Source organism: Pteropus medius, unplaced genomic scaffold (assembly GCF_902729225.1).
Source record: "Pteropus medius unplaced genomic scaffold, Ma_sr-lr_union100, whole genome shotgun sequence".
In the NCBI taxonomy this organism is placed as follows: Eukaryota; Metazoa; Chordata; class Mammalia; order Chiroptera; family Pteropodidae; genus Pteropus; species Pteropus medius.
Window position 1 is genome coordinate 236,583 of NW_024342647.1, and position 27,385 is coordinate 263,967.

Here is a 27,385-nt window from a genome sequence, read left to right on the forward strand (position 1 = left end):
CATGTGAGGCCATGAGAGCAGAGAGCCTTTATTCCTGAGCCTAAAGGCATGTTCTGGAACCACAGCCTGCCCCATGGGCCAGCCAATGCCCGAGGAGCAGGAGGAAACCTGGGAGAGGTGACTGCAGCGCTCACAGCTTGGGCCTGTGACCCACGAACTCGTCCCAGCCCTTCCGACAGGTCCTGATGATCCACTCGTGCTCATCGTCATCTGCAAGAGAAGAGGGAGAGCTGGTCATGCCTGGAGCTTGCTGGGCCTCCCCTGCCCTGGGAGACCCCCAGGTGAGGTCTCTGGATGCAGGTGCACTTCAGCATAGCAGGGAGGCGGCAGCGGGGGCGGACCCTGGTGGCCAGTCTCTTTAGCTCTGTGTTGGGAAGGAACCGACCTTTTGCTAAAACTAGATCCTTTGGTTGCTTGTGAGTGCCTGGTCTTGGGGAGATTGAACACAAAAGGTTTTATAGCTGGTGGCTGCTGATGATGGAGGCAGGTGTGACACTGTCTGGCCACGCTGAGCTGGGCACACCTGACAGGGCAGCTCCTTCCACACGTGCCCAGTCTGACATCCACAAATGCCACCCCCAGGATGGGCCAGGCCCCGCCGGCCGGTCTTAACTTCTTTTCTGGGCTTTCCATTCTGGACCCTTCAAAGTATCCATGGTTCCCCAGGGGGCTGACGCCCCCCGTTTACTCAGGTCCTTTCAGTGGGGACTGGAGAGGAGCTGGGGTTCACGCAGGCCCTACATGCATTTCTCTCTCTTAATTTAATCCTCATGACTAAATGATGGCAACCATCTCACCATCCTATGGATGGGCAAACAGGCTCAGAGAGGTCAAGGCACTTGTCCACAGCCACAGGGTTAGTATGTGGGAAAGCCCAGAACTTGAACCGAGGCTAGAACAATAAAGCCTGGGCTGTTTTTTCAACCTCGGATAGAGAGCGCTGAGTGAAACACATTCTTCAGTCTATATAGCACACCACTGTCATCTCTCTGGGCCAGGCCCTCTGCAGACTGATTTTATTTATATTTTTTGCCCTTTCTCCTCCAAACTCATACCCAGCCCCTCCCCCAGCCACGACAGAGACTCTAAGGGTGGGATGTATACCCCTAAAAATGCTTGCAGTTCTGTAAAATATGTACTGTTGCTTTGTGTGCAAATGTGGTTTCAATTTAAAGAAATGGCACTGCGCAGTGAATTTCATTGTCTTAGTTTTTCATCACTACATTTTTGAAACCTATTCTTATTGCTACACATACATCTAGTTCTCTGCTTCTTGCGTGTGTTATATGCCGTTGAGTCAGCTTCGACTCCTGGCAACACTATGAATGAGTGACGTCCACAATGTCCCGCCCTCAACAGCCCTGCTCAGCCCCTGTGGACTCAGGCCTATGGCTGCTTTTAAGGAGTCAGTCCATCTCGTATTTGGTCTTCCCCTTTTCCTGCTGCCTTCTCTTTTCCCCAGCACTACTGTCTTTTCCAAAGGACCCTGCCTTCTCACCCAGGAAGTGCCTGAAGTAGGACAGCTTCAGTTTTGTCATTTTTGCCTCCAGTGAGGTCTCAGGCTTAATTTGCTCTAGGACCCACTGTTCATCTTTCTGGTGGTCCGGGGTCTCCACAGAGCTCTCCCCCAACACCGTATTTCAAATGAATCATTTTTTTTTTTTTTATCAGCCTTCTTCACTGTCCAACTTTCACACAGTAATTGGGAATGCAAGGGTGTGGATGATCATAACCTTGGTTTCTAATGACACATCTTTGTTCTTGGTGATCTTTCCTAATTCTCCCACTGCATAGCTTTTTTTTTTTCCTTGCTTCTTACTTTTGCCTAATATTCCATGGTGGGCTTTCGTCATATTTTACTATCCATCCTCCCGGCGGTGGAAACGCAAGTTGCCTCCACTTCCTGTTACCAGGAATAATGCGGTAAATAAAACGCTCTTGGGTGCATCCCTTCATTGATACGTGGGAGGATTTCTCTGGGCTTATAGTCCAGGAGGAGGGTCACCAAATCGTATACATACTTCATTCACCAGGACTCCCAGCCAAGCCCAAGTTCTTTTCTTAGCACCACAGTGTCTGTCTGCTGTCCCTCATTCCTGCTTTCCTTCTGTGCCATACCCTGGGGACAAAGAGAACCAACCCAAACCCCTACCCTCAAGCAGTTCTCAGGGCTACGGCACTGGAGGAGCCTTTGCCTCCTCTCCTTACCCAGTGCCACCCACCTAAGAGATGGGAGGATGGGACTACCCATCCTTCTTGGGTGACAAGTGGCGGTAGCTGGAGAACAAGGGGGCTCCCTCAGAGCTGAAGCGAGGAGGACCAGCAGAGATCCTGTGCTCCAAATCAGAGCCCCACCATCCACCTTCCTCTTCTGTGAAAGCACCAGGCCCAAAGTCAGGGAGTAGGAGGCTTACTGACAGCCTACTGTGTGCTTCACGCTTTACAAACACCAGATATCACTGAATCTGTGATAGCCCAGTAGGGTAGAGGAGATTACCCCTATTACAGAAGGGATGAGCCTTGTCCCATGTCCACATCCAGTGGAATTCAAACCAAGGCTCACCAGACTCTGAAGCCTGACTTCCCACCCCAGGGCAGAGGTGATGGTGCCAGAAGGCGAGGCTGCCCCCACAGAGCTAGCCTCCTTCCGTCCCCACGCCCAGTAATTCTTCATGTGCGACCTAAGGAAAAAGGCTGGCTGCCGGATATGCTTTGAAGACTGCCCTAAGTAGCCAGCTGGCCTCAGTTTCCCCTGGGGAGGCTGCCTGGGAATCTGTGCGTGGCTGCCAACCCCGGGGGCTGGAGCACGGCGGCACACAAGGAGTTAAGCGCTGGTGAAGGCCACTTTTGCCACACCGCGAGCAGCCTGGTTGATAATTACAGTTCTGAAGTCTCCCGGCTATTCGAATCAGTGCAGCTGCAACCTCTTCAGTGGTAACCCCTGAAACCAGACAAACTGGGTTTATTGTGCTGAACCAGTCCTCGGGCCCCTCCCTGATCGTTACAAATTGACAGCAATGGACTTAACAGCCCTCTTCACTACCCCTTTCACTCTCTACCTGGCTGCACAGCCACCAATTTGAATCACAGATGCCTCCCCTCCCCGCAGCTGCTCACCAACCCTCCCTCCGCCTCCCCTGGCCCTCCGAGCCTCCCGAGCCTCCCGGCCCTGCCATGCCAGGGTGAGGCATCCGAAGCACATTTCATCAATATTTAAAATGGAATTAAACCTGCCGCTTTGATTAATGCCTCCCAGATCCCGGCAGTTGTGATTACTATTTTGCAAATTGCGATTGTTGGAATATGTTAATATGATTGTCTGAGAACATCTTCACCTTCTCAGATAATTTCTCCCCTTTCGGGCAGGAGGGGAGGGGGAGGAGAGGGCGGGGGAAAAGATGGGGGGAATAAAACACCCCACAAACTCTTTAATCAATTGTAAATTATTACTCTCGGCACAATTCCTGGTGGTTCAGAGGAGCAAGGCAAGGGCGATTTCTAGTTTGGTCCATTTATCTTGAGAAGTTTTGGTCCCCGTTGGCCCAGTGATTCCACCTTGGGATGCTATCCCTAAGGGACTAATCTATTTGTCTCAGTACTATTTAGAATAATATAAAAAATCCCCAAATAACCTACATTTCTAAAATGATGATTCTGTCATATATTCATTCAGCAAATTATTTCTAAACACCGACTATGTGCCTGCCATTGAGCTAAGTTGTTTTTTTTTGGGGGGTTTGGGGGGGGGGACAATGAGCCATGTGAAGGAATATTTAGCAGCTATTGAAAAATAGTGTTATGAAGTCTATATCACAACATAGGAGAAATGTTTTTGATACAATAAGCAAAAAAAAAAAAGGCGAGAAGAGGCAAGAAACAAAATTACATAGACAGTATAATCTGTGTAAAATTTGTGCACAGAAGAAAAATTAAAAATAATAAATGTGAATAATGGTTGGCTCTGAGGAGTGGGAACTGGAGAGTTTCTTCTATTTTTGGTATTTCCCAAGTCTCTCATTAATGTGTATCGACAATAGAAAAAATAAAAATAACTACTGGCTTTTTTCCTACCCTCCAATTTAATGCCTTGGTAATTTCATGCATTTTAGTAATTGAAATAAAATATTTCTAGGTTCCTAAAAATGCCAATAGGGTTCCTGAAAAAGACCCGGCATAAAAATATTGATAAAAATGAATAAAGATCAGAGAATAGTCAAATCTCCTGTGCAGAAGAATTCCAAATAATTCATGCGGCTACTCTGCCCTCAAGGAGACGGAGCATAACTCTCCCCTCCCTAGGTGACTTCCTAAGTGACCTCGTCCCAAAAAGGACACTATAGAAAGGAAGTGAAAAAAAAAAAAAAGTAACTTTACAGTGGAGTAACCTGACAAATGCGCCTCACCCAGGTGATCAGGGTCAACGTCAGCAGTGATCAGCTGTGTGGCTAGCGCGTGGAGCCTTGCTGTGAGGTGATGAAAATGGCATTTTATCTCTGTGGTCTCCCTCCCCCAAACCCCTAACCCTAGTCTAATCATGAGTAAAACATCAGACCAATTCCAATCCAGGGACATTTTACAAAATACTTGACCAGTACTCATCAAAAACAGGGCAAGTCTGAGAAATTGTCACAGCTGAGGGGAGCCTAAGGGGACAGGACCACTCCATGTAATGTGGTGTCCTGGGTGGGATCCTCAAACAGAACAAGGATCCTGGGAAAGGCTGAGGAAGTCTGAATGAAGTACGGGTTCTAGTTAACAGTAATGTATCGGCGTTAGTCCATTAGTTGTGACAGATCCACCATACAATGTAAGAGGTTAGTAACAGGGGAACCGGATGTGGGGTGATCTGGGACTCTCTGTACTATCTTGGCAATAATTCTGTAAATCTGAAGTTGTTATAAAATAAAATGTTTATTTAAAAAAGTGCATGAAAATCCAGCTTGCTCCCTAATAGGTGAGAGATTATCATGTCCTCTAACAGGAGTGGAAGCCTTTGTCACGCCTAACCATCCAAAATAAAGTCCTTTAGACCTTTTTCTCTCTCCTGACCCCTGCACATCACAATTTATGAGCCTGTCCTTATCTGTGTATTTCTTCATATGTTTTTCTCTCCCAATAGCCTGTAAGCCCTCAATGCAAGGACCGTGTCTGCTTGTTGACCATGGTACTGAGCATACAGTAGGTGGCCAATAAATGCTTTGCCAGATGGAGCCTGGAAGAAGCCCGCTGTGTTCTGACTTGCCTTGATGGCCACCAACGAAGTTTTCCTGAGCACCTATTTCGTGGCATACAGGTCTCAGCTGGAGCATCGCTTCCTCATTGACCCCCAATCTAACTGCCTTCGCTCCTAGTCACTCCGCCCTGTCTTCCTTTTATCTTCTTCACAGCATATGCCTGTCTACAATTTTCTTGTTTATGTACGTGTTGTCTGTCTCCCCCATGCAAACTGCAAGCTCCAGGGAAACCAGGAGCCTTGTCTGCTTGTTCACTGTGATGTCACCAGGGTTTAGACGGGAGGTGCTTAGTCCACACCTCTTGAATGAGTGAATGAACGAACCAATGAATGAATGAATCAACAAACCCAATCCTGTGGTGGGCCCTGAGCTGAGGGACAGAGGGGACTGAGACCCAGCCGGGAGTGTTGTCTGAAGGCGTGACTCAGGCACTCTTCAGGTTTAGGTCTACCTGCCTTTGGGGCAGAAAGATTTATTTATTCTCATTCTGAAGCGTTTTAAGTGACCTTGCTGCCACCTACATACCCACCTTCCACCCCCCAACCCCAATGGATCTCACTAGTCACTAGGAGAACTGGGCCTCTTACAGAGAAGAGAAGGAACTTGCTATGAGACACCCTTCACATCTGACCATGCTCTCCCGCTGAGAAGCCAGCCCTGAAAAGGCCCCCCACTCCTTTGCCTGGACTTCAAGGCCCTCAGGGTCCTCCTGCTTCCCAGCCTGCCTCTGTCCCCTGGTCGCCCACACCGTGAAGCAGTCACCCCGAGGCGCTGCAGGTGCCGCAGGTATGAGCTCACCAGCGCCTCTGTGCCGTCGTCCATGCCGTTCCTCTGAGGGGAACACCCTTCCTTCCAGGAGCTAGTTCAAGTGCAGGGCTTCTCGGAGCCCGAGAGAGAGGCCCAGAGCACCTCCCATTCCTGGCCTCAGTGTATGTAAACGTGAAGGAAGGCCTAAACAAGAGCATAACACTGCAATGTATTTTAAACACGTACATTGGACCAATGAATGCTTTTAACACAAACAACCAAATGTCACGTAAAGTGTGTTGTTCCAGGATTTCTTTTAAAGACGTATAAACCCACAGTGCTCTAAGGCTGCGTGGTCAGGAAAGGGGGCCTTAGAGTCGTCTGGTGAACATGACTTTCAGTCCTGTCACAATCTAAACTTAGGGCCCCTCATGAATATGTGTGGCTGGGGCCCTGTGCCCACCTGGCCGTCCTCCACTCCCACGGGCCCTGCCTGGATGTCACCTTCCCTGACCGGGGCCGAGGTCATGGCATTGGTCCCGGGCACCCCCACCAGCCTGGGGCAGCCGTGTCTGATTCACTTCAGGTCTTCAGGCCCCAGCACAGACCTGGCACTTAAAAAGTATTAATAATAAATACATGGTGAATGAACGAATCGAGTAATGCAAATTTGAGTACATAAAAGTAATAGGTTTACCGTATGGGATTTGGACAAAGAGGGAAGAATTTTTTCCCCTCCCTCAGCAAACGGAGCTCCTGAGAGGGCAAAGCACACATGCCAAGTGCAAGGCCAAGGCCGCCGGCTTCTGTTTCCCTTTTTGTCTCGAGGCCGTGGCTTGAGTAGCCCCACCACACGGAGGGGATGGGTTGTCTTGGCTCATACCTGGGTGCCAACCGCACTCAGAAAGCTCCAAGCCCTGGCTGGTCTGGGGCCTGCCTCACAGTGAGGGCGGGAGGGGCAGGCCAGCACAGGCCACCAAGCAGGGCCCAGGCCACCGAGGGTGTCACTAGTGTAATCTTCAGGTCAGCGCAGCGCCAGGGGAAGAACAGATCCTGAAAATCTCACAGTAGATGCGAGGTAATGTTAGTCCCTGGGACAGCTGGCAGGGAGGCAGCGTGACATGATAGTTAGGAACACAGGAGTGGGTCTTTAATTCCCAAACTGGATGCCTTCAAGGGTGAGATCTTGAAGGACTCACCCAGAGCACCCCTGGGACTTCTGGTTCCCCACAGGGTGGAGGAGGAACAGGGGAGGAAGAAGCCTTTACACAAAGATCAGCATCATAAGGATCAAGGGCTCCAGCTCAGCTAATGATTTTTGTTCAAAGCCAGGTGGACAGGCTGGGGCAGGCAAGCCCAGTGTGGGCAAACAGGCAGATTCGGGTTACCGGGAGCCCGCAAGCCGGGTTCTGCTACCTCTTGGCAGGCCTTTGAGCCAAGCACACCTGCGGTCACCAGTGCTATGCAGCTCCCACCCTGGGGGGTGGGCAGGGAGCTAGGGTGGGGACCGGGAAAGGGAGGTGACCAAGACGGAACAAGCTGTCTCGCCTCAGGAAGATCACTCTGGCCGAGCACTGAGGAGGTGCTCAGCTCTGGGCTGAGGGTCATGCCTGACCTCTCCTCAGGGGGTAAGATAGGGTTGTCCCCCGTTTAAGACAAGGAAACTAGGGCTTCATTCCACCAGGGAAGAGGGGAAGGGCTTATTGTGTTGGTGAGAAAGTCACACTCAGTGAGGCCGTGTGTGCACAAACACCCGTAGGTATGTTTTCATCTAATTGGGTAAGCGTATGAGAACCTAAGTGTGTGTGTGCAAGTATGAATAGGTATATGCTATGAGTGTGCAAGTGGCAGTGTCTGAGGTGTGGGGCGAAGAGGATATATGGGATTCTGCGTATATGGGAACAGTCAGTGTGTATGTGATACGCGGTGCACGGCTGAGTACTTGAAGTCTCAGTGTGCGTGTGATCAGATGCCGAGGGACAAGGTACGTCCAACCTGCAGAGACGGCCCAGTGCCCACCCAAAATGCCAGGCAGGCCAGTTTCTGGAGAAGGCGGCTCCGCATGAGGGCTGCCCTCTCGTCCTGGGGTCAAAGCCCACTCCTAAGTTGGCTGCTGTGTGAGCCGTGGCTCCAGGCCGGGATGGGAGGTGCATGGCAAACCCGGCGCCCAAGCTTGCGGACAGGTGCCCATCCCCAAAGCCCGGCCACACCCTCTGTGCAAATGCAGGGCTTCATAAGCTGGCGGGGCAAGGCCAAGGCCTGAGTGGAGCCATGAACTGCAGAGAGGGTGGCAACGCCCTGTCATCCTCGTCGTGGATCCTGACAAGAAAGGGGCTTTGAACTTTGTTGGCAGTTGTGGTAGCCAGAGGCCAAGGCCATGGCATCACCAATATTGACTAAAGGGTGGTTGTCCAGGCAGATCCTGCCAAAGGGGAAGGAGCGGGGCTTGGGGCTGCTTTTGCTTTTCCCTGTAAAGGAGTATCTTCTGGGCGGGGTGGGTGGAGGGTTGGGGGTGGACGAATGGATTAAATCAGGTTGCTTCACCCACTGGGAACTAGAGGTGCAGGACCCAGCACCCACAAGCTTTTCGAGGCCTATTCAAATGTAAGAGGCTTGGGAGAATGATTGACTCCGAAATACGAAAAGAGAAACTGTAAAGCTGAAATTAATAAATGTCATAATGAACGCATTCAGGCTTAATTAATTATTAAATTTAGAAATCAAAACAATTTTATTATACTCGAAACCAATTTGTAGGCTTGGTTCCTCACTTTGCAAGAATTCTCCAGTGTGCATGTGGCTCTCCAGAAATCACAGCAATTGTTAACGATTGGTAGTCAAACAATTTACCAAGCAAAGTTTTAAAAATCCTTTCAAAGTTTTTAAAAGCAAAACACACACACACACACACACACACACACACACACACACACACACACTTAATGTGGGAGCATGGCTATGTTTTATATGTTGAAACATAGGGTGAGGCCTCCAAGGTCAGGCTGAAGGCTGGATTAGGGCGATGACGGGGAAGAGGTGTGTCCTGGCAGGGACTCTGGTATTAGGACTCACTTTCATGTCCCAGGCGCCGTGCCTGCGTGCGGCATGCCTGATCTCATGTGATCCTCATACCTGCCTCCGTTGTAGGCATAGCTGGCATTGTCTCAGGCAGGAGGTAAAGGGAGAAGCACCCTAATGGTCCCCATGCTGGAGAAGGACATCTCATTAAGTGCTACACAGTCAGTATTCTGACATTGTTGGAACAGAGTTTCCCTGCTATTGAGGTCCAGATGCAAACCACATTGGTTAAAAAGTAAATAAATAGGACGTGGTTCCATAGCGTAAGGGTTAGCACATCTGCTTTGCATGCAGAAGGTCCTGGGTTCGCGCCCCAGTGGAGCCACGGTCCATGGTCTACGGTCATGCCACCCTGAACAAGCCCGATGTCTGATCTCGGAAGCTAAGCAGGGTTGGGCCTGGTTAGTACTTGAATGAGAGACCACCTAGAAAGACCAGGTGCTATAGGCATAAATAATAATAAATAATAAACAAATAAAAAATAAATATCCTTAAATACTAGAACTACCCTGTGTATGGCAAGGTGTTCATGTGACAGGAAATACACAGGGCTGGAGACCAACTAATTCACGTCTCCCCACTCTCACTCGAGAGTGAGTGTGTGCTGAGTGAGTGGAGGGCACCAAATCACCAATATCTACACTGATGTTACTATTCTTCCGTCCCCAAGCCCCACTTTTACTGAACTAGCATTCCCTAAACATGTTTATGATGCCTAGCCACTGTACACAGGCAGCTCGGGGGAGCAATGTGCGAGGCCAAGGTCACTTGAGAGGCCTGACCTTCATAAGCCTTTGCTCTGACCCTGCTCCCTTCTTTCCCTGCTCTCCGGCTGTGTGTGTGGCCAATGGACTGAAAGAGACAGGCCTGGCAGTTGGGACCTCTGTCCTTCAGCTGGCAGATGCTGAGGCTGAATTAAGTCTAGGGTAGTGAGACTGTGGTACTTGCAGGGGCTCAGTGAAGGCCCGTGTCTGGGGGGATCTTGGATAGATGAGAGATGATGAGGATGACGAGCAACACATCAAAAACAATGCCCAGAGCTGGATAGAGATATCAGGGACCCGCAGGCCTCCAGTCCAGTCTTGAGACTGGTATCAAAAGCAGGTGGGTCGAGGCCAGAGGGCAATTTGCTAAGGTGACGCTGGTTCCTCCCTTTGGGACATGGAGTTAAGGAAGCCCCTGCTTCTCAACCAGCACCCCACCTACCAGGGCGGAAAATGACCCCAGCTGTGATCGCTGAACGTGCATGAAGTTTTTCATGGACCAGGCACGGCTCTTGCTGTGTCCCCTGCATCAGCTGTAATGATCACCCCAAACCTGGCAGGAAGATCCTCTCTCTCCCCCCATTTTTCAGATGAGGAAACTGAAGCTCAGAGACTAGCTGAAGGTCACACAGCTGGCAAATGGCAGAGCTGCAATCTGGTGGCAGATCTGCTATCTCTGACCCTGGCCCCTAACCCCGCCTGCCTCTCCGGGCTGGTGGTCGAGCAGGGCTCTCGTCTGGCTGCCCTCAGTTCCAGAGCGTGGGCTGAGGAAGAGAGGGGAGAATCCTGGCCCCTGCACTCCGGGTCTTGCCTTCAGTTCTATTAAAGGAGACAAAACAAACCGACTGCGGTGTTGACCGGGGTTGACTCCAGCCACGGGAGGGGAAGCTGTGGCCTTTGGATGCCTCCAGGAGGCTGGCGTGGGGGACGAGGGACATATTGTTACCAGGATCCGATGGGCACAGGCTGGAGGGGGAATTTCCAGAACCTTTGGCATTGGGGTGGGGAGAGAGCAGGGCGATGGGCAATCCCTGAGGTCAGGCAGGGTGAGGCAGCACGCTGGGGCAGGCAGTTCTGCCTAGAGCAAAATTCTGTCAGTGAGTTCGAGTGCACTTCTCCGGGGAGAAATCCACAGCTTTGCTCAGATTCTCAGAGAGGTTCGTGACTCAGAAAATGCCATGGCATATCTCGTTGGTTCAGAGCATGGCCTTCGGTGTCAGAGAGACCGGGGTTCACATCCCCATTCCTCCCTTTACGAGCTGCATCTGTCGGTAAATTACTTGCTTTCTGAGCCTCGTTTTCCCCGATTGCCAAACAGGGATAATGATACACTCCTCAAAGGACTGGGGAGGGATTAAGCCCCTGGCACAGGGGAGGCACTCAGTTCTCGGCATTTCCCCCTGTACCCCTTTTGCTCGAAGCAGATGCCCGAGTCTGCTGGCAGGATGCATGATCTGTGCGGGCATTTTATTTGGCAGTTACGAGTGTGAGATTATCCCTCACAAGGCCTTCATTATGGTGCTGCTAACAATACCACAGATAAGGCAGGGATGCTCCTGCATGCCAGTCTCCAGGTGATTATAACATTTGGGTAAATTGCCTTTTGTCTCGTGGAGAGATGATGGCGGGAGGGATTGTGCAGGAGGCTCGCTCAGTCATTCTGCAGAACCAACAAGGGAAGCATCATGGACAGCCTGCCAGGGGCTTCAGGAGGAGGCCTGGCTGGCAGCAGGAAAGCGGGGTCCAGCTCCGGCTCTACCAGACAGGCTGTGTAGGGTCGGGCAGGTGTTTTGTCCTCTCTGGGTCTCCAGTGTCTCACCGGTCAGGTGAAGGCAGTGCAGTGGCTTCAAGATTAGAGGAGTCTTGGTTTATCGGTGACATTAAAGAACTCTTTGGCCAGTTTTTGAGCAATAAGGCGGGCAGAGAATGCTCAAGAGAAAAAGAGCCCTCACTGCCATCTTACACTCCTGGGGTAGTTTTGTGTCTCTGGGCTATGAGGAAGGCCCTCGGTGCATTGTTCCTATCACTAGTAAACCCCAGCTTCTGATTCAGAATCGGCTCAAATGTCATCTTTAGCTGTGCGTCAGCTGGACCTGGGTTCAAAGTCCAGCTCTGCCACTTATCGCCTGTGTAACTTGGGGCAGAGCCTTTCACCTCGCCTCAGTTTCATCCCCTGTAAAGTAGAAATCCTATAATAAAGACCACTCTTTCACAGGGTTGCTGTGAGGACTAGAAGAAATAAAATAAAATATGTCAAGTGCTCAAACCAGTGCCTGGAACATAGTAAGCACTCAGCAAATGCTGATTATTCTTATTATCCTGCCTTTTTCACCTGAGCTAAAATGGACACCTCTATATAGCGATCGATCCGTTCCCTCACTGCCATGTTAATGGCTGCATTGTATTTTATTGTAAGAATATACCATCTATTATTTAATTAGTTCCCTCCTGTTAGACATTTGGGATGTTTCTAGTTTTCAACTGTTTAAATAATCCCAGAGAAATTTCAGAAGACTGAGTGGTCTTTCATTCCTAGGTGTTCACTATGCAGCTTTTGCACAAGTTGGATGGGAGCCGATGAATACCCATGTCTGGGCATGCAGCGCCCCTGCCTCTGTGGACAGATGATCTTGGAGCTGGCCTGGCAAAGTAGGAAGAGGGAAAACTCTGGAAGCAGATGAGCCCGAGTGTGAATCCCAATTCTTGCCAAATTTCCTGGGGGGAAATTCTTTAACCTCGCCGAGCCCCAGTTTCTTCATTTGTCAAACAGGGGTCATGCGCATACTTCCCTCCCTCTTAGTCAAGTGTCCGGTGCACGGTAAATGCTCAGTCAGTGTCGACTGTCACCACATCGTCACCTTCACCCTATCCGTCCTCATGCTGGCGAAGCCAGAGTCAACCTCCCAAAGACTGCGGATCGTACAGGCCAGGTCTCTTTTCGGACCCCCAAATCACACCCCTTCTTCCCATTGCCCATTTAACTGAGCGCACATTCAAATGAGGCTTGTGATCTTGATTTTTAAATTCTGTCTGGAACCTACAGGTTCAAATGCAAAGGGGCCCCCTCCGCAAATAATCACGGGTATGTGATATTTTTAAGAAGCCAAAGCCATTGTTTCTGATTGAAGGAAAGTTGGTGCTATTTTAAAGAGCAGCACGATTGAGCGTGGCGTTATCTCTCTAACCACTGGGAATTATACGCTGTTTGAAAGATTTGTGAGCTCTAGGACATTTGCCAGATGTGCTTGATTCGACATTTCAGACAACAAAGGGGATAATGTTGGCGGGAATCTTGACGGCATTTCTGATGATCAGGATATTCTTTGAGGATGGTACTGAGACCTTTCGGGGAAGAATTTCAGCTTTCACATAAACTAATTTGGGATGCTCACTCTCTGTCTTCCACAAAGCAAATTTAGTTCATTGTTCGTTGTATATGTTAAAATGGTTACGAGGGTTTTTTCCTTTGAATATTAATAATGTGCCTTTCATCTGAGACATTCGCCTGGGGTGTCATTAATTGCGGGGAGGGAGTAGGGATTAGTGGTGCGGTTATTTTGCACACGATTCCTGCTAGTAACGTTGAGGCAAGCAACAGCTACAGGAAGAGACACACGTACAAGCGGCTAACGGCAGCTCTGGCTTATCCTTTCTGAGAGGAAAAGGGAGGGTGGGGGTAGGAGAGGGAAGGGTTGGCGTTATCTCCCAGTTTCCCACCATATTAAAAGCTAACTATCTCATATATCTTCAAATGCTTCCTTATTGGCCCACGGGGTGTCAAGGACCCTTTATCAAATAAGGTAGCAGTTTGGGAACTGTGGCATCTTTGTCTTACAACTCTAAAACAGACCTTTTCATTTGTTTGGAAACATCACTGAGGTCCCCCTGGGTGCCAGGAACCGTGCTCGGTAGAGGAGCAACTGTGAATGAGGCAGGGCCCTGACGAGGAGCAGAGATAGTTGAGAAAAGAATAAACTATGACCCGAAGCGGGAAGAGGAATCAAAAAACAGAGTTTGGGCAGAGTTGGGTTCGACCCTGACTCTGTCGCCAGCTGTGTGACCAGGAGCAAGTTATGAACCTAACTGAGACCAGGTGTCCTCATCGCAAACTGTGGCTCCTTAAAAGTGACCCATTTGGGATGTTGGGAAAGAGCAGAGGAGATGAGCAGGTGAGGCGCTTTGCAGGGACCTGGTGAGGCCCCCCCACAGTGGTCATGCGTTTCTCCTCTTTCTGTCCCCTTGCTGTGGATGACAGCCACTGCTTTGAGACTCGTGATGCGTAAGCTTTTAAGCTCTGCGAGGTGCAGAAAAATACACAGTCTTGCACTGCATGATGGCATTTCAGTCAATAGCAGACCGCATATGTGATGGCAGTCTCATAAGATTATAATGGAGCTGAAAATCTCCTATCACCTAACGATATCACAGCCACCCCGAGGTTGTAGTGTAACACATTGCGCACCTGTTGGTGGTGACGCTGGCGTGAGCAAACCTACTGTGCTGCCAGCCTCATAAAAGTATAGCACATACAACTATGTAGCGTACACGATACTTGACAATGATAATAACGACCATGGTACTGGTTTATGTATTTACTATACTATACTTGTTATCATTATTTGAGAGTGTATTCATGTATCTCGCGTTTACCGTGTCTCGTGTTGTTTTGGACAGTAACCTGCTATACAGACCTGTGGCCTAGGAGCGATACAGCTTAAGTGTGCAGTAAGCTATACCATCCCGGTTTGTGTTAAGCACGCTCTACTATGTTTGCACGACGATACGTTCCTCAGAATGTATCCCTGTTGTATAGCAGCGCGTGAATGTAAAAGACTGTTTTTATTACTAAAAATAATAAGCTGTTTATTATGTGCCTGGGGCTGAATTTTGTATAATTTGTTGAAGAAGATGAGGGACTTGTAGGCAGGTCCTCTGCCTGCCTGCCCTCTTTTATAAACAATGAGTCAGATCTGACTTGTGGGACCTGTGTGAGGTGCAGGGGACCTGGTAACGAATCAGATATAGTCACATAGTCCCTGCACTCAAAAAGCTCTCAGTCTGGTGGGGAGACAGGCAAACAAAGCTACTTCTACTGTCACAGGCTAAGTGCCGTTAGGGAGACTTGTGGGGGCACCGAGGAGGGACGCTTACCCCAGACAGAGCAGTGGAGGGAGTGAGGGAGAGAGGGAGAGGTTGGTTAGAGAAGGCTGCTTAGCATAACAAACCACCAATTGCTGGTCTGGACCCTTAAGAGGATTATGAAATCAACTTAGTGTACAGCAACCAGCATGTAAAACAATTAAATAGAATAGAAAATACCAGAGTACGTCCTATGTACAAAGAATACATACATATGTGTGTGTGTTTGCGTGTGTTCTGGGTCATGATGTAAATCTTTCCTCACTGCCAGCCAGAGTCCTAAAGTTTGAGAGCCACAATCCCAGAGAATTCTTGCTTGCCTGGATCCCCAAAGCCTGGCACATCGTAGGCAGTGAAAGACTTTTTGATGAGTGGAAGGATGGATCCAGTAAGCAGGTACCATCCTCCCACTTAAGAAAGACATTCTCAGAAACCCAAGTCTAGGACACCCAGGTTTATCAAGCATGCTTGCAGTTTGCAGCTTAGGAGTCCAAGGTTTTCCAGCCAGGCCTGCAATAGGCTTCTCTACCTGGGGAAAAGAAGCCAGCACCAGATGGTGGAGCTGAGGCTCCACTCCAAAGGCAACCCTCCTTGGTGTCCCAGCCTGTGAGCCCTCCCGTAAAATGAGCCTCCCCTGTTCTTGACCCACCAGGTGGCAAGAGCTCCATAACAGCAATGGCTCAGGCCACTGCCTTTACTCTGGGAAGGCCTCAGCCACCCTCCCCAGGCCTGAATGGCTAGCGCCCCTGCGCCTTTGGGATGTCAACAGGAAGCAATATTTGTGGGGGCAGACCGGAACGCAGGGAGGAAGGGCCCTGGGAAAAACAGAAGGCAGACAGATGCCCAAATCAGTCCTTGGCAGGGTGAGCCGAGTAAAGGGTAATGACTAGGTGGCCATGAACAGAGACTTCCTTTTAGTGGTTTGCAGGACACTCTGAACTTGATCTGTCCTGTAATATCAGGACTTCTTGGCTACCTTTCTCTGTTGTCACAGACTCCTCAGGTTGGAAGGACCCTAGAAATTATTCAGCCCAATGCCCTTACTTTGCGGATGACGAGAAAGAGGCCGAGAGAGGGAAGGCACTGGCCGGCGGTCAGCCAGCAGGCAGCCAGAGAGCTGGGTCCAGGACTGGGAACCCAGGTCTCTATCCCACCACCAGGGACCCAGGGTCCTTCGGATGCCCTTCTCTTGTCCCGACAGAAGGATCTCCTATCGCATTTTATCCCCTTTGGCCCCTTCTCTAGATGTAACCAGAGAAATCTTTCTAAAGGACAAATCGATTACTACTCCACTCGCCTGAAACCCTCCGCTGCTCCCCACTGCCCTCAAATGGAAAGACACCCATGATCTTTCCTGCCGCCCTCATCTTTCCCACCCCTTGGGTTTCCTCCCTTGCTCTTCGTTCCCTGACACACTGAACTACTCGGCAGCCCCCTGGATGCAGGGTTCTCCCCACCCCTAATCCCTTGCACATACCGTGTCCTCTGCCTTCCCCACCCCGGTGCACTTGTCTGCTCTTATCTAGGTTTCATATTAGCTCTTGCTTTTTCCAGGAAGCCTCCCTGGCCCGCTGGCCTCCAGGGCTAGGCATCCCTACTAGGTTCTCTTGCAGCAACTCTGTCGTTATGATTCATTTTACTGTCACTCTCTCCTGCACCCTGAGAGAAGATTCTATGATGCTGCTATCACCTTCATGCCTAACGCAAAGCCAGACCCACAGCAAGTAGTCAGAAAGTATTTGTTAACCAGAGAATCATCAGTGTCCATTCTCCTCCAAACATCCTAAGACTGGCCTTCCCTTCCCATGACACATTTTAAAAAGAGTTTTTTGTTGTGGTGGTGGTGGTGGTTTTATAGAGCAGTTTTAGGTTCACAACAAAATTGAGAGGAAGGTGCAGAGATCTCCCCTCTCCCCCCGGCCCCACACATGCACGGCCTCCTCCATGATCAACCAGAGCGGTACCTTTGTTACAACTGATGAACCTACATTGACCACGTCATCACCCAGTCTTGGTTCAGTCTTGGTGTTGTACACCCTGTGGGTTTGGACAAATGTATAATGACATGTATCCATCATTTTAGTGTGCGCAGTATTTTCGCTGCCCTAAAAATCTTCTGTGCTCCATCTGTTCATCCCCATAATGCATTTCGAAGTTTATCATCCAGCATGGCTTTAGCCCACAGGATTCTGGGAACATAATTTCTGACTCCCCAGTCAAAGCATGCTTTTACACACCTCTGTGTCTTTGCACATGCTGATCCCTTTCCCCGGAATGCCCTCCTCCAAAACTCCTGTTTATGAAATCCCTCCTCATTCTTTAAGACCCATCACTTCTGGGACTTTTTTTTTTTTTCCCTGACTGATACTCTCCATCTCGGCCAGGTGATCAGTTCCTCCTCCTCATTCCCCCCTCCTCCTCAATTTCCCCTCCTCCTCCAGGGCCTCCCCTGACCAGGGCCCACATCACATTATATTGTGATTGTATGTTTCTATGTCTGACTCCCCCACGAGACTGTGAGACTCTATGAGACCAAGGTGTCATCGCAGTGAGGCAAGACTGGAATACAGTTCGAACCTAGAGAGCTGAAAACGAGTCTGTTGCATTGTACCTCAATGAAAGAAAGATTAAACTAACACAAAATTCACAAAACATGTTCCATGGAACCCTACTTCCACAAACATGCTCCCTGCTGCCCCATCTCCCAACTAATTTATACGATGGGGGAAAGAGGACTCTGCTTTACTCCATAAGTTTCCCTATAGGGAGAGGGGGCTCTCAGCAGCCAGTACAGGCCTTCTGGTCTACCTGGTAGTGTCTTTTTTATTACAGAACAGTGTTTCTTGACCTGGGTTGTTAGGGGGACCATCAACCTCTTAAGACTATATGCAGAATGTGTGTGTGTGTTTGTGTTTGTGTGTGTGTGTGTGTACATGTATGCTTGTGTGTGTGCATGTGTGGGCTTTTTTCTAGGATGGAGATCTGTAGTTTTTGTTATTCCTAGGAGAACTGTGACTCTAGGAAAGAGAAAGGTTAGGAATCACTGTGTTAAAGGAAAACATTCATGTCTTTATTTGTATATTGGCTTCCTGTAAGTTTGGTCACTGTCGGTCAGCGTGTGTTCACTCACCAAACTGAGGTTCTGGAACCTCCAAGGTACCCCCTGGCTGTGGGGCCAAGCAGCCTTCTTGGATTGCATGGTATATCCTTCATATCTAGGCCTTTACTTGTGCCGTCTCCTCTGGCTGGGAAACCTCTCCCCATGCCTTGTGGTCAGCTCCCAATTATTCCTTACGCCTCATCTTAACTGTCATTTCCTTCTTGAAACCGCCTCTGAATTTCCAGTTCTGGATTAGATACCCCTTCTTTGTGCTCCCACAGTATCATGCCCGCCTCTCTGTGCCCCTCCTCCTCCCTCCATCCAGGGCCATGTTTTTCCCTTTCCTCGTGCTTATTCTAGGATTTACTCAACTGTTCATAGTCCTTGTCTGCTACCTGTCAAATATAAACTCCATGAAGGAAGGGGTTTGTGCCTAGCTTTGCCATGTTTTGGTGCCCACATCAAGCATAGTGTCTGGCATATGGTAGGTATTCATTAAATACTAGCTAAAGGGGAGCATGCAAAAGGAAGTATTTTAATCTTTTCCGTGCTGTATTATGTGCTGTCACAGTCAGACCACTGACGCTATAACTAGATTTGACAGTCATGAGAATGCTAAATAGTGAAACATTCAGATAACCAGTTTTTGTCTTTCATCAGCAAAAGCTTCTTTCTCACCAAATGCATGCATACACGTGGCCACACGTGCACGGACCCACGTGTGGATGAAAGACGAGATGACGTGTGCCACAGGGTGTCAGAATAAACATACCTGCATTTCTCAGGAAGCGATTCCTATAATCCTTGACTATCCTCGTGGTCGGGTTATAGAAGCCATCTCCACAGTCATAACAGCCTTCAGGGATTTTTCTAGGCGGGTCCACATTGGTGAGTTGAGAGATCCCTTGGAAGGATATAATGGATAATTAATTCACCACCAAGGCCAAAGTCAAACCAAGTCCCTGCCAAAGTCCACTTTCAGCTGGTTGCTCAGGTGAACATTGGCTCCCCTGTTGGACTAAACACTCCACACTGGGGGTCCGGAGCAGAAGCAGCCGAAGCAGTGGCCCCCGAAGGAGCAACCTGAAAACGGCTCTGTGAGAAAGGTCTTGGGAACTAGACCCCCATCCTCTTTCTTTGACCCCCATCTTCCATTTCTAGGGACACCATGACGAGGGCACAGTTTCTGGAGTCGGAGAGAACCTGAGGATGCCTCAGGGTTGGCCATACAGATAGAAGGCAAGCCTAGGAGACGAGTGGCATTTGAGGTGTGTGCAAAGGCCAGAGGTGTGAGCCATCACGCCTTACCTGGGAAACCTATGGAGCAGGGCACGTATTGGAAGAACAGTGGGAAGGAGATGGGTCAGGTGGGCAGGGATCAGGTAATAGAGAACCTTGACTTTCACCAAAATTACTATAATAGCTGCCTTATTATATGCCAGGTATTGTGCTGAGGGCTTGACTCCTAATATTTCACTTAATTCTCACAGCAATCCTCTAGCCCCATTTTACAGATAAGAAATCTGAGGCTCAGAGAGGTTAAGTAACTTGCCCAAGGTTATCCAGCTAGGAAGCAGCTAGATACCCAGTTTTGTAACCTGTATGTTAAGCTGCCAACATCAAGGGAGTAGAAGGTCTGGGCACCACCTCCAGGACGGGGGACATTAGAACCACCACGAGAGAGAGCAGTCACTACGCCTTTTAGGTCATGCCATTCGGTGTGGTATATCTTGAAGTGCTGAGGCCTGAGCAAAGGGTACAGGTTAGAATAAATAACTTTTCCAGTTCTGCCTAATTTGTGGTTCCTGTAAGTCCTGTCCTCTGGACTGATGGCTGGATGCCCCCTGCTCCATGCTCACAGCTCAGGGGCTTGCACACAGTAGGTGCTCTTATGTTGGCTAATGATGATAACTAGGTACTCCACTTGATAACGATTACTGAGCACATACTCCATGCCAGGTGCCCATCTCACAGATGCACAGAGAGGTGAAGGGGCAGCCTTCACTCTCTCCCTGGCCTGACGACGTCTGCCCCAGGGCTGAGAGGTGGCTGTCGGAGAGGTATGCAGAGTGCTGAGTGACCTGGGAAGGAAGTAGGTACTCAGGATCAAGTTGCTCTGCTGGGAGTCACAGGAAGAGAAGGGAAGGGTGCAGGGAAGGTCACTGCACCGCCTTCAAGTCTCACAGAGGCCTGGCTTTAGCAAAATCAGCCACGGGGTGAGATCTCAGGGCCTGCAGCTAGGCGCTCTTTGCCTTCAGGCCTCTGCTGGGCTCAAGAGCTTACGACAAAGCCCAGGCCCTGTCATAAGTAACCCACGGGGGAGCCGTTCACCAGCTTCTCAAGTGGCATCCAGACTGGCAGCTTTCAGTAGGCAGAGATGTGTCCTATCAGCTCTCGGTCCCCTGTGACCCAGCCAATTTCCGACGCAGAGCAGGTGCTCAGGAAATGTTAACGTCGTCGCCTTAACTCCCCTATGTGCACCCCATCGGCCCCCACTGTGATGTCAATATTATTGTCCCTGTCTGATATCAACTCTTTATTAAGCTACTATGTGCCAGGCAATGTCCTAGGCAGTGGGAACACAGCAATGAATGAAACAGAGACCCCGCCCTCACGGAACTCACAGTCGGCTCAGGAAGAGAGATACTGAGCACTCACGGTAAACTCTGGAGGGAAACCATGGCCGCTCTGTGACATTAAACTGAGACCTGAAGGGTGGGAATGAGTTATTTAGGTTAAGAGAGAGGGTTAGAGCATTCCAGGCACAGGGAATGGCAGGAAAGAGCATGGTCTCTTCGAGGGATAGAGAGAAAGCAAGCATGGCAAGGGAGGAGAGAGAAAGTCTGAGACGGGCAGGCAGTGTGGGATGAGCCAGAGAATGCAAGTCATTCTAAGAATCTGGAACCTTATCTTCAGTGTAATGAGGAGGCACCAAAGGTAGGGTGGGGGTGGGGCGGGGGGCGGGGAGGTTGGCAATCAGATTCAGGTTTTTCAAAGATCTAAATGACTATAGAGTGAAGAGTGGCCCAGAGGAGGTCAAGCATGGATCTTAGGAGACCAGATAAAGGAGGGGAGAGGATGGAGGTCTGGAATAAGCCAATGGCAGGAAGGATGAAGGAAACCTGGCTTGGCCCATGGGGGTGCTCAGGAGACATTCGTTCACTGAACAAATGAGTGGAATATATTTAAGAGGCAGAATCCACAGGACCAGGTGATTGATTGCACGTGGGGGAGGAGAAAGTAGGATTAGGCTTGTCTAGGAGGATGGGAGTGACAGTCTCTGAGGACACAATCACTGGGGGACAGTAAGCTGGTGGGGAGGTAGTGAATTCAGTGCAGACAAGTTGAGGGATGAGCAAATATTGGTGTTGGGGAAGCTGGATGCCGGAATCTGAGGCTCGGGGAGTTGACTTCAGTTTGGAAGCTGATGGTACATGAAGGCTTAGAAGTGAATCAACTTGTTTAGGGCGAGAGTACAGAATGATAACAGAAGAGGGCTTAAGCCAGAGAGCCCTGGGGAACCCCCAAATTAATAATTGGGGGGAGGAGGAGGCAAAGAGACTGGGGAGAGGAAGAAAATGGGAGAGTGAGGTTTCCCTGGTCCACTAACTGATCCGGGGTCACACAGCCTGGGTGTGAGCTCAGGTCGGCCTGGCTCCAACACTGGGTGCTTTCTGGAGGCTTCTACCCTCATGGAGTAGGTGGCCTTGCTCAGGCTCTTCCAGCTATTAACTCAGACCTTCTGGTTCTACGCCCTGTTGACCACACCACGATATCTCACAAGTCAATATTTGTTTTTACCGTTTGCAAAGTCATTTTCCCCATCTGCTATTTTGGATGTAATGTCTCCTCTTCCTGGCTCTAGAACCTGACTCTCGTGCATTCTGCGGCCCCTGCCCGATTCCTCCTCTCCTGTGGGTTACTTCAATAGGCCGCGGCCCATTTATTTAAAATTGTCTTTTGCTTCCCTCTCGGTTCGGGTGTGAAGGAAAGGAAGGGTGCCCGGGTACCTGTAGGCTTCAAGCCGTGGCAGATCTCGGTGTAAAACCTCCGATCATAGCTGTCGCAATAATGCCAGTTCTTTCCGTCATACTGCAGCCCGTCCGAGAAGGTGTATGTGCCCTGGAAGCCAAGAAGCACACAGGTGAGTCTGAGGAAGCACACAGGTGAGCCTGAGGAAGCACACAGGTGGGCTTTCTTTTGCCAGGAAGGATAGATATCAGGGAAGAGGTGGCTTTCTCGCTGCCACGGAAAAGAAGTGCTAACTATCACAGTTACTATGGCTGTGATGCTCAGAGGGAATGGATATAAAGTCTGAGCTCAGTGCCAGGCACTAAAAATACGGCAACTCCCTGTGCGACCTTGGGCCGATGACCTACCTTCTCTAGCCCTTGGTTTCCTCATTTGTAAAATTAGGATAATAATGGTATATATTTAATAGGGTTGATTCAATGAGAGTCGAGGAGATAGTACAAGCAAAGCATTTAGCACAGCGCCTGGCGTATAGTAAGTACTCAATACATGTAAAGTTATTATCATCCTTTTAAGGTTATCTTAGTTAAAAAGGTCAGAGCCATCAGTCACTGCCCATTGTCTAAACATGCACATTCTGCTTTTGCTGTCTTAGTGTTAGAGGAAGCCCAGGATGCAGACATCACATTGGTCTGAGAGGCAGGAAACCTGGGTGGAAATTCCAATACTATTAATTCACAGCATGACCTTGGGTAAGTCACATTCCCTTCCTGGGGCTCAGATTCTCCAAGCTGTAAAATGAGGAGTGTTTCTTAACTTTTTTTTGGTCATGAGCCAGCCCTGTTACACACTTAGTGAAACGGATGTAAGCTATCATCGATCATTTCCCCAGAGAAAACTATAGTCCCATACACACAGAAACTTTTATATATAAATCAGGAGTTTTCATTGACTTCCCAAATTCTATCCATGTCCCACAAATCTGGTTAAGCAGCCTTGGATGACTTATCATGATGGTAGCAGCAGCGCCGGCAGTAACTAAGAGCTGACACTTATTGAGAGCCTATGTAGACTCGTGTAGACTCATGGAGACTGCCTCATTTGCGCTCGCAGCCAACGTAAGAGATGTCCAGTACTCTTGTGGCAGGCTGAATAACAGTCCCCAAAGATGCCCACGTCTAATCACTGGAATCCATGAAAACGCTGAGTATACATGGCAAAGGGGGCTACGTAGATGTATAGGATTCAGTTAAGGATCCTGAAGTGGGAGATTATCCTGGATTATCCTGGGGGCAATGTAATCACAAAGGTCCTTAGAAGAGGGAGGCAAGAGCGTCAGAATGATAGAAGATGGGGTGATGACAAAAGCAGAGGGAGAGGAGGAGATGTGATGACGGGAGCAGAGGTCAGAGTGATGCGTGGCCACGAGCCAAGGAATGCAGGCAGCTTCCAGAAGCTGGAAAAGGCAAGGAAATGGAACCTCCCATAGGGCCTCCAGGAGGAATGCAACATTGCTGACCTATTTTGGACTTCTGACTTCCAGAACTGTAAGATAATAAGTTTCCGTTGTTTTAAGGTACTGGGTTTGTAGTTATTTGTTACGGCAGCAAGAGGAAACTAATACAACTCTTGTCCCCAATTTATTAGACAAGGAACAGGAGTCTCAGAAAGGGGAAGTCACGGGCCCAAGGTCACACAGTTAGTGGTTTAACAGTACTCAAATTCATCGTGGTCTCTCTAGGGGCCCTCTGGATCGGAGAGAGAGGACCCCAGAGCCCTCGATAGCAAGAGGAGGGAAGAACAGGGCGTCTGATAGAGAAGACCAGGTGCCACGTGTCAGGAAGGCACTTCCTGTCTGAGGCTTATCCCTCTGCAGCCGCTCTCCCAGGCTGATCACCTTAGTGGCCAATCCGTTTTCCCAAATGGCATCATATCGGCTCCCGCTGGGGAAGTACAGGGTTCCTTGGCCGTGAAACACACCGTCCTTCATCTCCCCAACGTATCTTGTTTCGGTAGGGAGGATGTATTCTGCACTGCCTTCCATCCTGTAAGGACAAAGGGAAAATCACTGAGCCCTGCAGAGCAGCTGGAGGATCGGAGCTGGCAGGCACGGGAGAGCAAGTGGGAACCTCATCCTCAGAGTCCTTAGACTTTATTGTCCCAGCAATATTCTGCTCAAAATCAAAATTTTTTGTTTTGTTCCTCTCAATAGCTCAAAAATAAAAGGGGCTGTGTTGTTGAAAGAGGGTGGGCAGAGTTTGGCTTGTTCCTCCTTCCTTTTTCCTAGAGGCTGTCCTGGAGTCTTACACTGTCCCGGGGGACACCCCTTGGTAGGCTTAGAGAGGAGAGGGATGCGCCCAAAGCCCCCTAGTAAATACCCTGAATCAGAGACTAGGGCCAGGTTTCCCGGCAGTCGGTTCTTTGTCTTTCCTGTTAAGACCATCCCCCCCACTTGCCCATTACACTACAAGTGGGATATTTGGAAAACTATGAAACTTGGACAGAATACATGGGTTCGAATGTTACTTCATCATTTCCTAGATGTATCATCTTGGAGACTTTCCTAAACCTTTCTTTTTTCTGTTTTCCTTCCTTCCTTTGTTTCTTCCTTCTTTCCAACTAATATTTACACGCACCTTCCAGGTGTCTTGTTGAGTTTGGTTTGCTGGATACAACATGGACACAATGTGATCGAGGCGGTCCCTGCCCTTGGGGTGGGGCTCACAGTCTATTGGGGGACACAATTAAGCAATTACATAAAGGGTGGTAAATGCCATGAAGTAGGAAGACAGACCCCCACAAAAGCACTGGGCAGGGACACTTCAACCCGTTGACCAATTTCTTCACGTGTGAAAGGCTGAGATTAATGCCCAAAATTAACCCAGATAATGTGTAACAGTTTCCTGGTCAACGGCCTGACATATAAAATATGCTTTCATTCCAACCTTCATTAATTCTCCATTCTTCCCCACTAGCTGGAAGTCACAGCTCCTAACTTCTTCAGGCTTTTGTTTGTACTTCTATCGGATGCTTAGCACTTTCTGCTTTGCATTATAATTATAGATCTCCTCTCCCATATTTATGCAAAGCATCTTGAGAGGAAGGCTTCGGTATCCTCGGCAATTAGAATCATGTTTCTTCTTAAACAGGTGCTCTATAAACATCTACTGAGTAAGAAATGAAAAAAACAAAGGCAAAGAAGCTGACTGAATGGATGACAGATGCCACTGTAGCCCAAAGCAGGAGAGCGCTGCGGTTAAAGCACAGCTTCTGAGCCAGGCCTGTCCTGGATCCGCTTCTCTGTGCCTGTGTGGCCTTGGACAAGCCCCTTCACCTCTCTGAGCCTGAGTTTCTCACCTGTAAAATGGGGATAATGACAATAACCCCCCAAAGTTGTTGAGATAATTAAATGAGATAATGGCTTTGGAACTATAGGAGAATGCCTGCTATATACTAAGAGCTCAAAAACGATTTTGCTTTTAATCTACTGCAGAAAGAAGTCTCTGTTTCCACTACCTCTGCTTGAGATCACATAATTTCTAAACATAGTTTCTATCTAAATCCTTCTCTGACATTAGACCTCCACCTTTTTTTTACTGCAAATTGTTCATCATTGTCCTTCTACAGACCTTCTACAGATATCTCCAGCTCACCCAAAATGGACCTCATTCTTTCCTCCTCCGGAGCAGCCTCTCTGCAGAGTTTTCAATTTCCATGAATGGTATCAGAATCCTCCAGGTTCAAAGCCTGGAGCTGGGCACTGGGCCGAGACCGGAAACAGTCTCTGAGTTCGACTCAGAGCCTATCAGTTGCCAAGTTCTCGCAATGAAGTCCTCAAATCCAAGGTCTACATTTTTCTCCTTCCTGCAGCCCCACGCCTCTGCTATGGCCCAGGGTCCTGCTGCCTCTCACAGAGACAACTGCAATGGGCTCTGACCTGATCTCCCTATCTCCACTCTGCCTCCCTCTCTCCCTCCCTCTCCCTCTCTTCCTTTCCTTCCTCTTTCTGTCCTCCCCTTTCATTTTTCTTTCATTTATTCAAGGTGAAAAGCCTTCATTCTAAATTCAAGTTAAAAAGAACAAAAATAGAGCTACTTTATCATGAAGACTTCAATCCATAATGAGGATACAATGATCATATCTCGAACATCGTTCATTCATTAATTCTCTTATTAATTTATTCAGCCAACATTTACTGAGTGCCTAGCAGACATGTGCACTATGAGGAGGGATGTGGAGATAAAATAGATTTTCTAATGCCTAGCCCTGCAAAGGATCTATCGGTGGCTCTTCCTGCCCACAGAATTGTGCACAGTATTGAAATCTCCCTAGGCCAGAGCACAGACCCATCTTTCCAGCTTCCACTTCCACTCTCCTCTGGGCACACCCTAAACTCTGGCCAAACTGAACTGCCTGCTCTTCTCCTTATACGCCCTTTGAGTTATTGCTCGTGCTGTTCCTTCTGCCTAGAAATATTCTTCACCTTGCATCTCCACACACCTAAACCCTCCCCAGGCTTCAGGGCCCATTTCAAATATTATCTCCTCCATGAAGCCTTCAAGGATTGCCCCAACTCAGTGTGTCCTCTGTAGGGGCCCAGCAGGAGCACTCTAGGGAGCTCTGCCAAATGTCAACTAGGTGACTTTGGGCAAATTATGTCATTACTCTGAGCTGAGCTTCATTTTCCCATCTGTAAAATGGGGATGATGATATCTATCTCATTGGTTTACAGTGAGGAGGAAAAGATTCAGATAAAGTCGCTACCTGAAACAATCATCTCAGTTATTATTTATTGGCAATATGCCAACTAGGTTATAACCTCCATGAGAGCAAGGACCTGGGCATTATTTATATTCTTATCCCCATACCTAAAACTGGCTGATAGCAAACACGCATATGCACAAGGATATATGGAATGAATGTATCTCAGCTCTGCCGCTTGAGCAAGTTACTCCACTTCTTTATTCTCATTTTTCTGAACTGTAAAATGGGAATAAACAATTCTACCTGAAATTGTTGTTTTGAAGGTTAAAAGGGACAGTCGTGAAAGTGTCTGGTACAATGTCCTTTTCAAAGGCAAAAATAGCGCTGTCTTTTCCCAGTCACAGATGTTCAAGACATAGTGAATCAAATGAGGCCCTTACCTTCCATCTACAAATTCCCCAATATATTGGCTCCCCGTGTACTCCATGGCACCTGCCTCTAGCTTACAGCGGTTGAGATCCCGGAGTATCAGTAAATAACGCTTCACTATGACAACCAGGAAAGATGGGCGGAGCCTAAGCGAAGCCCCGCCTCCAGAATTTAAAACTTTCCCGGCATTGCGCACGCTCTGTGGCTCGCAGTTGGTC

At 48.9% G+C, this 27,385-nt stretch overlaps 1 protein-coding gene and 1 pseudogene across 4 annotated transcripts; one reads left to right on the forward strand and one right to left on the reverse strand.

Annotated features, from left to right (window-relative positions):
* On the reverse strand, positions 1–27,354 carry MORN5 (MORN repeat containing 5). Of its 4 annotated transcripts, none has more exons than XM_039866697.1 (5): positions 27,179–27,320; positions 23,932–24,079; positions 22,073–22,184; positions 18,835–18,966; positions 1–210 (listed from the first exon to the last, which is right to left on the reverse strand). In XM_039866697.1, exons 1-5 carry the CDS (start codon positions 27,223–27,225, stop codon positions 131–133), a joined length of 519 nt encoding a protein of 172 aa, XP_039722631.1. In that variant the 5' UTR covers positions 27,226–27,320; the 3' UTR covers positions 1–130. The 4 variants fall into 4 exon arrangements, with proteins under 4 accessions (XP_039722631.1, XP_039722632.1, XP_039722630.1 ...); XM_039866698.1 differs by lacking the exon at positions 1–210 and adding an exon at positions 16,610–16,999 and having other exon boundaries at positions 27,179–27,321; XM_039866696.1 differs by lacking the exon at positions 1–210 and having other exon boundaries at positions 18,011–18,966; positions 27,179–27,321.
* On the forward strand, positions 9,394–9,509 carry LOC120605866 (uncharacterized; annotated as a pseudogene).
* Positions 27,355–27,385: the final 31 nt, after the last annotated feature.